The sequence below is a fragment of the Schistocerca cancellata genome, chromosome 2, assembly GCF_023864275.1.
Source record: "Schistocerca cancellata isolate TAMUIC-IGC-003103 chromosome 2, iqSchCanc2.1, whole genome shotgun sequence".
NCBI lineage: Eukaryota > Metazoa > Arthropoda > Insecta > Orthoptera > Acrididae > Schistocerca > Schistocerca cancellata.
This window is the reverse complement of record NC_064627.1, coordinates 686462159-686479221: the sequence shown is the minus strand read 5'-3', so window position 1 is coordinate 686479221 and position 17063 is coordinate 686462159. Positions and strand designations below refer to the sequence as shown.

At 45.0% G+C, this 17063-nt stretch overlaps 1 protein-coding gene across 1 annotated transcript in view; it reads left to right on the top strand.

The window, feature by feature from the left end:
* Positions 1-15923, top strand: part of LOC126157560 (uncharacterized) — a 203785-nt gene extending 187862 nt beyond the window's left edge. Inside the window, exons 16-17 of the mRNA XM_049916383.1 lie at positions 5244-5563; positions 15647-15923. Of these exons, the coding sequence (XP_049772340.1) occupies positions 5244-5563; positions 15647-15923 (597 nt within the window). The remainder of the gene's footprint in view (positions 1-5243; positions 5564-15646) is intronic.
* Positions 15924-17063: the final 1140 nt, after the last annotated feature.

Below are 17063 nucleotides of genomic sequence, written 5' to 3'. Positions count from 1 at the left end.
TCTGTAACGGAGGTGCGGAGAGAGCAGTCACTGAGTTTCCTTTGGAGGGAAACCGGAGCATCGTAGATACTCGAAACTGCTTGCAGAATGTCTACAGAGACCTGGCAGTGAACAAACGCACAGTGACTCATGCCAACGAGATCGGGAAAATCTGTCCGATTTCCCGCGTGTCAGCCGACCGCACACAGCTGAGACTCCTCCAGTGTTGGAACGTGCGGACACTCTCCTTCGAGGTGAACAATGGATCACAATCAGACACCTCGCAGCTCAAGTAGGCGTCTCTGTTGGTAATGCTGGCACACATCCACCAATTTGGGTAGTCAAGGGCGTCTGCTTGCGGGGTTCCTCGCCACCTAACAGAGTACCACATAAAGGGTAATGAAGGGCGATCTGTGCTGAACTGCTTGCGCGTTAACATCGTCACAGGCGATGAAACATGGGTTCATCACAACCAGAAACAAAACAGAAATCCTTAACAAGTCTGAAGTGTATTGTGCTACCCTCAGGAAACTGAAGAAACGACTTCAATGTGTTCGTCGCCACAAAAATGCAAACGAACTTGTCCACGACAAAGCAAGGCCACTCATAAGTCTGCCCACCTGAGACGAGTTCACAAAACTTCATTGGGCTGTTCTTCCTCATCCATCCTACAGCCCGGATTTCGCACCTTACGACTTCACTGTATTTGGTCCGATGAAGGATTCATTCCGCTGGATGGGAAGGTTATTGATGCAGCAAGACGTTGACTCCCTTGTTAACCAGTAGAGTGGCAACATGCGGGCATACAGGCCCTCTCAATAAGATAGCGTAAGACCGGGGCATTGAATGGTGATCAAGTTGAAAAACAGGATTTTGTAGCCAAGGGAGTGGGGAATTATGTGGTCTATTGGAATCTTTAATAAAAGCAACCTGCTTTCAGAGAAAAAGCTGTGTTGCATTAGTTATTCATTGTTTTAGATATTAGGTGCTTAGGGTGTAATCATAAAGTTTTAATAGTCACCTCGAAAAATCAAGTTGCGACAACTAAGATCGGAGATGGAGCTATACCTTCTCTGTGTATTCACTCTTCCATGGGACACTCGTTTTCCTAAGATGGGTCGTTTGGCGGTGACCTGGGTTGTATAAACCCGTATTCTGGCCGTTCGGTAAACGTTCCGCTTCTAAAATCACCTCGCCATTATTCTGGTCATTCGTACTGCGCAACAGTTTCGTCATCCGAGGTTAGAAGAAGAGGAGAATGGGTCCCATGTCAGAAGAATGTGGTGTGAGACTGTGTGACTTTTTCCTGTGCAGAATTAGTTGGACAGTTGCCATGGAACAAAAACACCAGCTGAGACTACATCCCTCGACACTAAGTGTTGATAGCTTCCTATAACCTCGTCAGGTGTTTTCTGTAGAACGCTCCAGTGGCGGTTGTCGCTAACGAGCATAACCTCTTAGCACGACATCGTGGCAGTCCGAAAAAACACTCAGCTCACCTTATCCGATTATGGTTGGGTTTTAGACTTTTTGAGCGGTTGTGAATTCTCATGATGTCACTACTCGCTTTGTTCCTATGTCTAAGTGTCATACTGATACATCCAGCGTTCCTTCATGGGGACTAGGCGACCAAAACAATCTGCATTGGTCTGACATAGCTCCAACATTTCTGCTGCTCCTTCAGTTTGGTGACCTTTTTTTGATGAGCGTAAGGAGTCGAGAGACCCAGCTCCCTGCAAACTTCATCAAGTTCAAACTGTCGCGCAAGATGTTGAAAACTGATCATTAACTGATTTTTACTTTCTCTATTATCACTTCCATTGTGATAGGTCGGACTTCGAGCACCAGGATCTCCACGTTTGCAATTCCCATTTCTCCACAGAGAGATGGTCTGACACTTCGTTCTTCATCATTCATACTTGTTTGACTATTCTGAAAACGACTGCGACACCTAGCCACTGTGTCATATGATGGTTTACTGTTGTTACATATTTCCACCAAGTCATTGTGAACTGTTGCATCGTTCTTCCCCTTCAAATGCAGAAAATTATTTACCTCACGATACTCCACTGTATCAACGGGCTGTGCCACTTCCTTGTGGCTCCTCTAGCGGCGCGCTACGGAACTACGGTGTCAATAAACAAAAACTAATTATATAACTGTATTTTTTCGAGGTGATAATTAAAACTTTATGTCTATCCCTTGTAAACCCATCTCCAGATGTAGAGAAAACTATGTAAAAATAAAACTGAACAAAAGACACGTAAAGATGGAGCCACAGGACTATAAGTGCATTGTCTAATCAAGTGAGATACGTATTTTTGGGTCTGAAGGCGGTGATTCGTAAAAAGGTATTAAAACACACTAACATTTCATTACTTCGTAAAGAAATTTTGTGACAGCTGCAAATTGACAGTTTCTGTCTTCGTTTCTTGTTGTTCCCTTGTAAAATGCAATAGTGCAAGCTTCGATATTTCGTAACTATAGGATCCATGGACCATGGATCATTCCGTTGGTGGGAAGGCGTGCGTGCCTCGGTGATACAGAGAGCCGTACCGTAGATGTAATAGAGGTTGAGAGGCCAGACAAACGTGTGGTTCCTGGAGAGGGACAGCAGCCTTTTCAGTAGTTGCAGGGACAACAGTCTGGATGATTGACTGATCTGGCCTTGTAACATTAACCAAAACGGCCTTGCTGTGCTGGTACTGCGAACGGCTCAAAGCAATGGGAAACTACAGCCATAATTTTTCCCGAGGAGATGCAGCTTTACTGTATGGTTAATTAATGGTGGTGTCCTCTTGGGTAAAATATTCTGGAGGTAAAACAGTCCCCCATTTGGATCTACAGGAGGGGACTACTCAGGAGGACGCCGTTATCAGGAGAAAGAAAACTGCCGTTCTACGGGTCGGAGCGTGGAATATGAGACCCCTTAATCGGGTATGTAGGCCAGAGAATTTAAAAAGGGAAATGGATAGGTTAAAGTTAGGTATAGTGGGAATTAGTGAAGTTCGGTGGCAGGAGGAGCAAGACTTCTGGTCAGATGAATACAGGGTCATAAATACAAAATCAAATAGGGGTAATGCAGGAGTAGGTTTAATAATGAATAAAAAAATAGGAGTTCGGGTAAGCCCCTACAAACAGCATAGTGAACGCATTATCGTGACCAAGGTAGACACAAAGCCCACGCCTACTACAGTAGTACAAGTTTATATGCCAACTAGCTCTGCATATGATGAAGAGATTGATGGAATGTATGATGAGATAAAAGAAATTATTCAAATAGTGAAGGGAGACGAAAATTTAATAGTCATGGGTGACTGACATTCGAGAGTAGGAAAAGGGAGAGAAGGAAACATAGTAGGTGAATACGGATTGGAGTTAAGAAATGAAAGAAGAAGCCGTCTGGTAGAATTTTGCGCAGAGCATAACTTAATCATAGCTAACACTTAGTTTAAGAATCATGAAAGAAACCTGTATACGCGGAAGAGGCCTGGAGACACTGGAAGGTTTCAGATAGATTATATAATAGTAATACAGAGTTTTAGGAACCAGGTTTTAACTTGTAAGACATTTCTAGGGGCAGAGGTAGACTCTGACCATAGTTTATGGTTATGAACTGTTGATTAAAACTGAAGAGACTGCAAAAAGGTCGAAATTTAAGGAGATGGGACCTAGATAAACTGAAAGAATCAGAAGTTGTAGAGAGTTTCGGAGAGAGAATTGGGGAACGATTAACAATTATAGGAGAAAGAAATACAGTAGAAGAAGTATGGGAAGCTTTGAGAGATGAAGTAGTGAAGGCAGCACAGGATTAAGTGCGTAAAAAGACGAGGGCTATTCGAAATCCTTGGGTAACACAAGAGACATTGAATGTAATTGATGACTGGAGAAAATGTAAAAATGCAGTAAATGAAGCAGGTGAAAAGGAATACAAACGTCTATCGACAGGAAGTGCAAGACGGCTAAGCAAGGAAGGCTGGATGCTCTACTCTCCCGTGTCTAGTCTCTAAATTGTTCCTCTACTGTACACCCTACACAGTGATGTAAAATGTGGCCATGTCCTAGCTCATTTAGCATTTTCTTAAAGGAATAAGGGGGGCGCACGTAACCACAAAAATCTTCCCCATACCGTAATACCGCATCTTCCGCACTTCACTGTTGCCACTAGACACGATGGTAGGTAATATTCTCCAGGCATTCGCCAAAACCAAACACTTCCATCGCAAATCGTTCTTTCCGGCATTCCACTGTCCAGTGGTGTTGTTGTTCACACGTCCTCTGGCGTCGTTTGGCAATGACTCCAGAAATGTGTGGCCTATGAACAGTAGCTAGACGGTCGCACCCCGTTCTTTTTGACTCCCTGTGTACAGTCGTTGAGCTGGCTGGACTGCTGGTAAGACTTGGGACCTCTAAAGTTATTCCTTTTGATTTCATGCGACTTTTCTCACAACCAATCTCTGCAGTGCCTGACGGTCCCTATCCATCAGTACATCAGGTCTTCCTGGTCTTGATTTAGCCGTGGTTGATTTCGACCAACGCTGATTCTCCTTCCAGTTATATCCATTATCTGGTCGTGGTGCACAGAACACTCCATGGAGTCGCCAATCAATAAGATTTATTGGCCTAACGATTAATAAGAAAGGCTTCAAATTTTGACAATATGAAAAAAAGAAATTTCAGGTTATTTTATAAATTCTATTTCATTATTGATAGTAAAATTAATAAAGTTATAAATCAAGACAGAGATTTTGTTTAAACGTAACGTTAAAAATACATATTATTGCACCTAACGTAGAATTCATTTCAGATCATATACTTTTAAAATTGTGAGGACTAATTTTCATGGTACAAGATCGATATTATGAAATATGTCGATATAAATAATAATAACATACTGACAGCAAAATAGTTTTCTGACGAGTGGAAACATCCAGAAATACCTATAGTTTAGAAATATACGATTTAAATAAGAAAATTATCCCAAGTTTGACCGAAATTTATACGGAATCGAATATTTCAGTTGAAACTGGTATGTCAAAAATCAGAGATGGTAACCTTCTTTTACACACACAGACACATTGTAATGTAACCGTGTCAGGAAATGAAAGGAAGTCCACAATGCATCAGTCACTCAGTCACTGTTTTTTTTTCTGAGTGTGTCGCAGAGGTCGTTCCTGAGCAGCTACGCTCTGCTTCGGCTGTGGGGAGGGAGTAGAAGCACTTTTCCTCGCGCGTGCTAATCTTTGAGGACCTGCGGCTTACAGGTGCGCCTGCGCGGCCCAGCGCGCTTCGCCGCGGCGGGCCAGTCAGCCTCGGCAGCAGCCGCAGGCCTCCCGCTGGCGGTGACCTCAGCCCCTGCCGCCGTCGTGTCGGTGACGCCGGCCACGCGGCTCTTCACAGCCGCCGCCCCCGCACTGCCTGCCCGCGTCGTCACGGCCGCCCCCGTGCTGGCGGCGGTGCCCGCAGTGTCTGCCCGCGTCGTCACCGCCGCCCCCGCGGTGGCTGCCGTGCCGGTGGTCACCGCCGCCCCCGCAGCCGCCATCGTCACCGCAGCCGCGGCCGAGGCAGCAGCAGCCGTCGACGGGTAAGTTACTCGTGCGCTACAAAATGCTGACGGAAAGGAAGAGACCAGCAAAAAACGTATTAAATATTACCAGGGGCGTTCAGTAAGTAATGAGACACATTTTTTCTCCGCCAATTTCGCCAGAGCTGTCACTAGCTTTCTTTTGGCGGAAAATCAGGGCGTCTCAGATAGTTATAGGCGCTTGCAGAATGTCTACGCACACCTGGCAGTAAACAAAAGCACGGTAATTCGTTGGTCAATGCGTCTGTCATCATTGCACGAAGATCGCGCCAACCTGCCCGATCTCCCGCGTGACAGCCGACCGCACACACCCTCGGGAAATTGAAGGAACTAAAGGAACGACTTCAGCGTGTTCGTCGCCTCAAAACTGGAAACGAACTTCGCAATATACAGGGTGTTACAAAAAGGTACGGCCAAACTTTCAGTAAACATTCCTCACACACAAATAAAGAAAACATGTTATGTGGACATGTGTCCGGAAACGCTTAATTTCCATGTTAGAGCTCATTTTAGTTTCGTCAGTATGTACTATACTTCCTCGATTCACCGCCATGATTTCATACGGGATACTCTACCTGTGCTGCTAGAACATGTGCCTTTACAAGTACGACACAACATGTGGTTCATGCACGATGTAGCTCCCGCACATTTCAGTCGAAGTGTTCGTACGCTTCTCAACAACAGTTTCGGTGACCGATGGATTGGTAGAGGCGGACCAATTCCATGGCCTCGACGCTCTCCTGACCTCAACCCTCTTGACTTTCATTTGTGGGGGCATTTGAAAGCTCTTGTCTACGCAACCCCGGTACCAAATGTAGACACTCTTCGTGCTCGTATTGTGGACGGCTGTGATACAATACGCCAGTCTCCAGGGCTGCATCAGCGCACCCATGCGACGGAGGGTGGATGCATGTATCCTCACTAACGGAGGACATTTTGAACATTTCCTGTAACAAAGTGTTTGAAGTCACGCTGGTACGTTCTGTTGCTGTGTGTTTCCATTCCATGATTAATGTAATTTGAAGAGAAGTAATAAAATCAGCTCTAACATGGAAAGTCAGCGTTTCCAGATACATGTCCACATAACATATTTTCTTTCTTTGTGTGTGACGAATGTTTCCTGAAAGTATGGCCGTACCTTTTTGTAACACCCTCTATATAAATGACCTAGTAGATATTGTCAAAAGTTCCATGAGGCTTTTCGCGGATGATACTGTAGTATACAGAGAAGTTGCAGCATTAGAAAATTACAGCGAAATACAGGAAGATCTGCAGCGGATGGGCACTTGGTGCAGGGAGTGGCAACTGACCCTTAACATAGACAAGTGGAATGTATTGCGAATACATAGAAAGAAGGATCCTTTATTGTATGATTATATGATAGCGGAACAAACAGGTAAAAGATGTGGGAGTATAGGTACGGAACGATTTGAAGTGGAATGATCATATAAAATTAATTGTTGGTAACGCGGGTGCCAGGTTGAGATTCATTGGGAGAGTCCTCAGAAAATGTAGTCCATCAACAAAGGAGGTGGCTTACAAAACACTCTTTCGACCTATACCTGAGTATTGCTCATACGTGTGGGATCCGTACCGGGTCGGGTTGACGGAGGAGATAGAGAAGATCCAAAGAAGAGCGGCGCGTTTCGTCACAGGGTTATTTGGTAAGCGTGATAGCGTTACGCAGATGTTAAGCAAACTCAAGTGGCAGACTCTGCAAGAGAGGCGCTCTGCATCGCGGTGTAGCTTGGTGCCCAGGTTTAGAGAGGGTGCGTTTCTGGATGAGGTATCGAATATATTGCTTCCCCCTACTTATACCTCCCGAGGAGATCACGAATGTAAAATTAGAGAGATTCGAGCGCGCACGGAGGCTTTCCGGCAGTCGTTCTTCCCGCGAACCATACGCGACTGGAACAGGAAAGGGAGGTAATGACAGTGGCACGTAAAGTGCCCTCCGCCACACACCGTTGGGTGGCTTGCGGAGTATAAATGTAGATGTAGATGTAGATGTAGATGTAGATGTAGAACTTCTCCATGACAACGCACCCGAGAGGAGCTCACAAAACTTCATCCACTGTACAGCCCGGAGCTCGCACCTTCCGACATCCATTTGTTTGTCACCAGTGAAAGACGCACTTCGCGGGAAGTAGTACGTGGATGATGGTCATGTTATTGTGAAAAATAGGCTTAGTAGCCAAAAGAGTGAGGAATACTATGGTGTATTGGAATGCTGTACGAAACCAACCTGCTCTCAAAAAAAATCTGTTGCGTTACTTATTGAACGCCCCTAGCATTATCGACTGAGAACTTCGGCGTCTAAATAAGCACAAAGAAAAGTAATAACGTGGTTAATTAAAGAGTGGATTCATAATTACAACATGATACTGAAGTACAACTGATATTAAAGTCTTCCCCCGATTCATAGAAGCTCTATTGCTTCACAAACACCATAACAATTTTAATAGAAAAGAGGAAGTACTAAAGTTAGACAAAATATGGATGTCGACGTTGTGCCAGCAGAATGACAATCGATTACTCTTAATCGAGAATGATGACGCCTTCCAAAGATAGGCATACCGTCTGCATCTCGTGACGAATGGTGGTGCCCTCTCTGCGCTCCATAAATGCGAGAGTACCTGGAGCCTCAGTGGCAGTAGCCGAAAGACCACAGAAAATGTCTCCTGCAGATGGAGACGAAACGTCAGGTAGAAATTTTATACATCGACCACGGCCTCTCAGCCCGGAAGTTGCAACTGAAGAGTTAATTTTATTGTTAGAAGACGCTTGTCACACTTCCCGTCATATGATATATTGTGGGCTGCTCTCTCATCTGCAAACAAGACACATTCCATCAGAATCTAGCCTACTGGTATGCGTGCACTATTGCAAGAGCTGCAGTCTTCTGCATCCTGCCGCCAGAGAAGGAATCCGGGCGTAAAAGGCCACTGCCATCTATGACGGCGTGTCGACAGCGTGCCACGCCGTGTCTGTGAACTCACTCCACTGACAGCGGTTTCTTATGGCTCACTTCCAGCTATTCGCCTTTTCAGATGGTTCAAATGGCTCTGAGCACTAGCGACTTAACTTCTGAGGTCATCAGTCGCCTATAACTTAGAACTAATTAAACCTAACTAACCTAAGGACATCACACACATCCATGCCCAAGCCAGGATTCGAACCTGCGACCGTAGCGGTCACTCGGCTCCAGACTGTAGCGCCTAGAACCGCACGGTCACTCCGGCCAGCCTATTCGCCTCTCCCGTGGAGTATGACACTGTGACTGCTCGCGACGAAGAGCAAATGGTTCCACAGTATGAATCACACGGGCTTTCATGAATCACACACCCACTATGTCGTTTCCATTAGTCTCTAGAGGCCTGGTAATCAACGGAATGTCGCATTCTTCCCCGAACTCTACAGACACAAAAACGTGTCTTGCATGATCTGGACTTATTTCATATCTCATTTCCTATCCGTAAAAGAAACTTATAATCACTTATACTTTGGTATCACACTCAGACTTGAACTGACAGCATCTGTCACACTGGAAAAACGAACTCAAGGTTTTCGGAAGTTTTAACCAGTCATCATTGTGACATTACCTTGTGTCGAGACAAATGCTTGTGTGTGTGTGTGTGTGTGTGTGTGTGTGTGTGTGTGTGTGTGAATTCCTAAGGGTCCAAATTGCTGAGGTCATCGCTCCCTAGACTTACACACTACCTAAACTAACTTATGCTAAGAACAACATACACATCCATGCCCCGTGAGGACTCGAATCTCCGGCGGGAGGGGCTGCAGAATCCTTGACACAGCGCCTCTAACCGCGCGGCCTCTGCGCGGCGAGACGTAATGTTTGTATATGAAGAAATGTTGAATTCTGTTCCCTGTGTTGGATTGCGATTCGTAATCTCACCCAATAGAAGAAAAAGAGGAAAAAATGTAGTCTCTCTCTCCCCAAGCTCAACGAAGCTTCATTTCGGTATCGGCCAAGATATTAGATTTCATTTTATGGACCTAAGATTTTACACCCAGTATGTTCTAAAGAGATGGCGAAGACGGAAATTTTCAAACTCTTCAACGTCTTTAGGAGACTATCTTCCCTTTTTTTGTATTTGGCGAAAGAAAAATGGTTCTCCAAAATATTCCGTTTGCCAGAAATCCGCAGATTCGACTTTGTACATAATACCAGACTACGAGCACCCTTAGAATTCTGATGTAGACAGTCTACAGAACTGACACCTACCTCTAATCTCTGTGTTCTCGGAAAGAGGATTTATTACTCGTTTAATTCGAAAGATACCATGAACAACAACAGCAACAGGAAGAAAAGAAGGAAGTATTAGACGAGGCGGGCTTTTTTTCCGTTGGTAAGGAATATTTCCTTCAAATCAGCCCGGATCGAAGAAAATATTGGGTCCATGGGACACTTCCTCCACTAGTCACGTTCACTGTTCACTGACCACTAAGGTGTTTGGACGTTACTCCATTATCATCTGGTAGCATCCTTAGAACCACGTGCCAATTTCAGTTCTTTCCCTGTCTTTGTTTTACTTTCCTTTTCCCTCCAAAAAGCCTTCACCCCTACACTATGCTTCCTTCTATCTGTTGTTTCTTCCTGTTGTATGATCTTTCTTTGTAAATCTTTCTCTACCTGAAACTACCTGGCAGATTAAAACTGTGTACCGGACCGAGACTCGAACTCGGGACCTTTGCCTTTCGCGGGCAAGTGCTCTGCCAGCTGAGCTATCCAAGCAAGACTCGCGCCCCGTCCTCACAGCTTTACTTCTACCAGTATCTCATCTCCTACCTTCCAAACTTTACAGAAGCTCTCCTGCGAAGATACTGGTAGAAGTAAAGCTCTGAGGACGGGGCGTGAGTCGTTCTTGGGTAGCTCAGCTGGTAGAGCACTTGCCCGCGAAAGGCAAAGGTTCCGAGTTCGAGTCTCGGTCCGGCACACAGTTTTAATCTGCCAGGAAGTTTCATATCAGCGCACACTCCGCTGCAGAGTGAAAATCTCATTCTGGAAACATCACCCAGGCTGTGGCTAAGCCATGTCTCCGCAATATCCTTTCTTTCAAGAGTGCTAGTTGTGCAAGGCTCGCAGGAGAGCTTCTGTAAAGTTTGGACGGTAGGAGATGAGATATTGGCAGAAGTAAAGCTGTGAGGACGGGACCTGAGTCGTGCTTGAGTAGCTCAGCTGATAGAGCACTTGCCCGCGGAAGGCAAAGGTGCCGAGTTTGAGTCTCGGTCCGGCACTCAGTTTTAATCTGCCAGGAAGTTTCATATCAGCGCACACTCCGCTGCAGAGTGAAAATCTCTTTCTTTCTCTACCTGTTGAACCCTGCTTCCTGTTGAGTTCTTTTTCCAAAAATGCTTGAAGCTCTTTTGATTCATCTGTCGTCATGGACTCTATACAAATGACCAGAGAATATCAGTCACCTCTTTCATTGGTTTCTGTAATATTTTCTAGGTTCCGCTATTTTTCGATACTGCTTTCGAATTGCTAGGAGTCTATCGTTTTGTGTGAATTCATTATTTTCCTTATAGTTCTACTTCCCAATTATTATTATTATGTGTGGAGGGATTAAAATAAAGACAGCAGAGAAAAAGAAAACACAGGAACAAATTAGTCCTACGCAGTTAAGAACATTCCAGTACTCATGAAATTACACCAGAACGCCATTAGAAAAACTGACGTACACTCTTAAGCCAATATAAAAAGCACGACACACCACGAAGGAGTTATGCAAATTGATCACAAACTCATATTGAAACTGCTGCCGACGGAAAACGCAAAATAGTATTTTTTTATAGTAAACTTTGGTGGCTGATGGATGAATGTGTGATGCTGGAGCGCAGTTTCACCGCGCACCTGGCAAAGGGACATGTCGATATCAGGGCGTAAAGTCTTTGCGAATTTCATCTCAGGTGCACAGTAACTACGCCTCGCAGACAGGCGCGCGAGTAATATACACCAGTATCAGCATTTCAGAGAGGGCGTGTAGTTGGGCTCAAAGAAGCCGGTTGGAGTAACCAGCGAATTGTTTGACATTTAATGAGGAGCGATGCTACTACCATTCGATGATGTTAGCAGGTATGGGTGAACCATGGCCGAACGACAGCGTCGAGAAGGAAGGGATCGATCTAGAGAGACGAGAGAGCGTGAGGTCCGAGCAGTTGTCACAAAGGCACGCAGAGCCACGGATTCATCATCATCATCGATCTGGAGTGCAACTGGTGTTTCAGTGGCCATAACGACCATTAACAGGTGCCTCACAGAAAGCGGGCTGACCTCAAGGTGCCTGTTGTGCCAACTACACTCCAAGTAGTCCGTTTGCAGTGGTGTCAGGCACATTCGACCTGGAATCTCATTCACTGCGGTAGAGTTGTCTTCTGTGATGAGCCCCACTTCGAACTGAGCCCCGATGACCAGCGGATACGTGTCTGGAGACCTGACTGTCATCGGCCATAAGGCCCGACAACCAGGAGTGATGATTCGGGGTACCGTCTCATTTCATAGCAGGACACCTTTGGTTGTCGTTCGCAACGCCCTTACAGCACAGCGGTTCGTCGACGATATTCTAGGCCCCGTCTTGTTGCCGTTCATGGCAAGCCGGGCTTACATTTTAGCAACATACTACTACCTGCACACGGCGGGAGTTTCTACTCCTTGTCTTCGTGCTTGCCGAACCCTACCTTGGCCAGCAAGGTCACCGGATCTCTCACCAGTTGAGGGAGGGCCCCCCGAGATCTTGACGATCTAACGCGCCAATTGGACAGAATTTGGACAGAAATTCTGTCAATCAGTGTCAAGCCGAATAATTGTTCGCACAGGGGCCCGGGGTGGAACAACGCGGTATTGACTTGCTCACTTTTTAGAGCTTTTTCTACTGAATAAATCATCTAATTTTCCTGAAATTGTAATCATTTCTTTATTTGTACATATACATGACGTCTACCGATCTCCGTCCCATTCAGGCAGTTAGTTATATGTGGGAGACTGGTCGTTTTTTTTTTTTTAATTTTCTTTCTTGAATAACACCGTAACGACTGCTATATACACATATTAAGTCGAAATTGTCCGATCCATCGTCTGCCGAAATAAGCACAACAGACACAAAATTCATCACAACCGGGAGACAACACGGTAATACCACGTCACACCGCGTCTAGCTTTGATAATGGCCTCAATATGGCAACGAAGGTAGTCCACAAGTTTCTCAAGGTGTGTCTTACCCAGCTGAAGCCACTCATTGATGATTAGAAGGTTCAGACTGCGACAGTGTTCATTGCTATGTCTCACCCATTGTTCCAATTAGTCCCAGACATTTTCTATGTCGATAAGATCGAGTGATTTAGCAGGCAATCGACATGCGACATCCGCCTAAGTGTTCATCAAACAAGGGAGATATTCGTACAGCCCTGCGAACATGCCGATTGTCATCTTGGAAGACTGGAATGGTCAAAGCACGCTCATCATGATCATGGTAAAGTGAATGAGTGCGCCCAAGTCTTGGTACGAAAAACGCCACAATCATCACAGAACCAACTGCACCCTGAATTACACTCTCCACATAGCGTGGGTTAAACACCACATTGCGCTGTCGGTGCACTCGGTGTCTCACATAATGTGAATAGGGCCATAATCGCGATTCATTGGAACGCACTACACGCCACCACTTAACTGGTGTTCAGTATCTCTGTAATGTGGCCCACTGAAGACATGCAGATTTATCTGCTGCTGTGAGCAACGGCCTTCAGCTACATACCCGACTCCGAATACCCATTGCAAGCAGTTCCCTTCGCAACGTTCACTCGGAAACTGATTGAGACAGACCAGGATTCACTGGCAAGAGAAATTTCAATTGGTTTGAAACATCCAAATGTAATAGCCCTGTTCTGTCGTTCTTCCACGTCTCCGCTTCAAGCCATCTTACGGCACTGAATAACTTAAAGAAATGTGGCATAACCAGCCACATTTTTTGCAGTATAAAAAGTGTCTTGTTGCTGTATTTCTTCAAGTAACTGAGTCCATAGCCACGGAGTTCAAACATCATCAACATGGATAAATTTCTGTGCTGACTGCACAGATCCACATAAACACCACTTCGTAGTGCTGACTGCACAGACCCAACTGCCACATAAACACCACTTCGCAGCCATTACTTTCGTTGGCAATGCAGGATCGAATGACTGCAGTGCACCAGGTATACATTATCCACACTGCTCCAAACTCAGCAGTGTGCTCTTTTAAGTGGATGACCAATGCATCGTTATTAATACGTTCCCCCATCGTTTTAGAAGTCGACTGCCCAGCACACTGGACTCGCATTCGGGAGGACGACGGTTCAATCCCGCGTCCGGCCATCCTGATTTACGATTTCTGGGATTTCCCTAAATCACTCCAGACAAATGCCGGGATGGTTCCTATGAAAGGGCACGGCCGACTTCCTTCCCTAACGGGATGAGACCGATGACCTCGCTGTTTGGTCTCTTCCCCCCCCCCCCCCCAAAAAACAACAAAACATACATATTCTCCTCGTGAGTGGAGGATTGCTCCACATGTGCTAACGTGGTTGCCCCTAGTCGCACACTCTGCAACTACGGCACGGGGCGTATCACGAATTGAAACCTAGAGAGATGCTCGCATTTATCTGTATGTCTCATGGTTTTCGCGGAGTCGTCTTCTGAAATCCTGGAGGTACTTGTGACTACCTGGTATTGTGTCCGGGGAACTTTTTAACCACGTGTCCCTACAGTTGTGCTCTACCAAAACTACGGTTCTGTAGTTCTGGTATAGTCCATAAATGACATAGTAAATGGTAGGATTACCGGTACAATTCGTAGCATACATACATACATGAATGTGAGAGAACGAAACTGGGAGCCGACGACTTGTCTTTGTTTTTTGTTTGTTTGCTTGTTTGTTTTACACATAATTAGAACGGCACATCGTTCAGTGTTAGAGCATTTTTACGTCCTTACAGAATATAAATTGCGTTTTATAAGTAATAAAAATTAGTTCATCGGGTAACTACTGCCCTTTTATGGAACCAAAACAATTACTTTTGATGCAAGTGCAGGTTACATGCACAAACACAAAAAGCTAGTACAATTATTGCTGTTATTTTATACTCAATAGGGCGTTCTTCATCACGATCAAAGGCTTTAGTTTCCTGTTATTATTGATAAGCGTGAAAGTTGTTTATAAATAACAAGCCGGCCGCTGTGACCGAGCGGTTCTAGGCGTTTCAGTCCAGAATCGCGCTGCTGCTACGATCGCAGGTTCGAATCCTGCCTCGGTCACGGATGTGTGTGATGTCCCTAGGTTAGTTAGGTTTAAGTAGTTCTAAGTCTAGGGGACTGATGACCTCAGATGTTAAGTCCCATAGTGCTTAGAGTCATTTAAACCATTTTTTATAAATAACAGAAACACGTTTTATATAAGCTCGATGAAGTATTGAAACGGATGTTTGATGTGTTTTTATTTAATTTTAAATATTTTTCTTTAATTTTAACTTTTGTTTGAGGAAACTGCGTTTTATAGCTCTATATGATAAATTTGTATCTTTTTTTTAACTTTTAATACAACATCTCTCTATTTCACATTACTAATCAACATCTTTCGAACAAGACCTGAATTAAACATTGACAGTTTTAGTTTTCCTACAACTACTGTTTATTTTTAAGTAACAGGGTGGGGGGAGGGTGATAACTATGTAGGAAAAAATGTTCTGTAGGTTATGCAGCCTACTATATCTCCTCAGTATCGACGGTTCACCACTCCCCGCTTCTAGGGGAAATAGTAAGACACTGACTGCATACGCACACAAAGCGATCTAAATGAGGTAATGCCCGATCGGTATGTAACATACGTAACGTACAAGTAACGCGGTTACGATCATTGCTGTCTGAGGGCACTAGGAGAACTACCGTAGTCTACCCTTTCTTGTGACGGCCTATGTGACGCATACGGTGGTTTTACAACTCTACTCGTTCGGAAACAGCTTGTATATTTATTTATACGCTGCCCCACGCTGTCTGCCGGAACCGTCGCATAAGGAGTAAGCACTGTGCCTGCAGGTCAGCGGTGTCGGGCGCCTTCGACCGGTACGGCCCCGGCGGGCTGCGCTCCCTGGACGAGACGCTGCAGGGCTCGGTGGACTGCCAGCGCGCCGGCCTCTTCCGGCACCCGCACCGCTGCGACAAGTTCTACGCGTGCCACTGGGACCAGTGGAAGGGGCGCTACACGCTGCACGTCTTCAACTGCCCCGTGCACCTCGCCTACGACCAGTCCATCGGCGCCTGCAACTGGCCGTCCAAGGGGCCCGCCTGCGCCAACGACCGTCTGCTCGTCTAGGCGCGCGCTCCCTGCCCTCCACCCTCCCACACAGCACATTAATTTATTTCCCTATTTATTTATTGTACTATTTATTAGCCACATTGACACTCGAGTCATCAAAACGTGCCTCTCCTAACACGTATCAACGTCCGACAAGTACTCCACACATACAGAATCGCACGGACTGCCGTTCAGTTTCAGTTAACCAGAAGCCATTCTCTGCAGCTAACAAACCACCTGTGACAACAGTGACGGTCTCCTTTGTTCACAGGTATAATTATTCGTCGAAATCATTTTTGTATTGTCTGTCTGTAAATACGTATAGCTTCATTGGTTTGGATACATACAAAACCATAAAATATCTTATATGTATATTAATGTGGAATGCATATTAATAAATATATTTTGCTCAGTATGTTTATTTTTACTTGATCCTTCACATGTCTCAGTGAACCTCCCTATTCATTTATAAAGCCATTTTGTGCTTTTTTACACTTTTTCAATTAACTTTTGTTAATTCAACAATCATACAGCCATCTCTCACATGATACAATTTGTGAAGAATCCGATTCCAAGAGATCCACTTTGCGTAATTTTGACTGAATTTATCTGAACATTCAACTTGGAAACGTAATAAAATAGAGTTTGATTATTCTTTAACTCAGAAGAAACCATTTCACTGCCCAAGTTACTGGAATGCATTGTATCAGAATTCCACAAGCAAATATCGTAAATAACAGTGAAACAGATTGTAATGTTGCTCGGTTACAATTATAAAAACACATAAACTCGCAGTCGGTCATGGGCTTGCAGTAATATGACGATCTACTGAACGTGAACCTAGTCCGCGTAGGTCAGCAAACGATACTCACGATCGAACGTGCTCTAGATTTCCCGATACGCCGCAGTGTTAGATACAGTATCGAGCTTGTTCTAACAATCTCGTGACGATTGATTAAAGCTACGCGATACTCACGATCGAACGTGCTCTAGATTTCCCGATACGCCGCAGTGTTAGATACAGTATCGAGCTTGTTCTAACAATCTCGTGACGATTGATTAAAGCTACGCGATACTCACGATCGAACGTGCTCTAGATTTCCCGATACGCCGCAGTGTTAGATACAGTATCGAGCTTGTTCTAACAATCTCGTGACG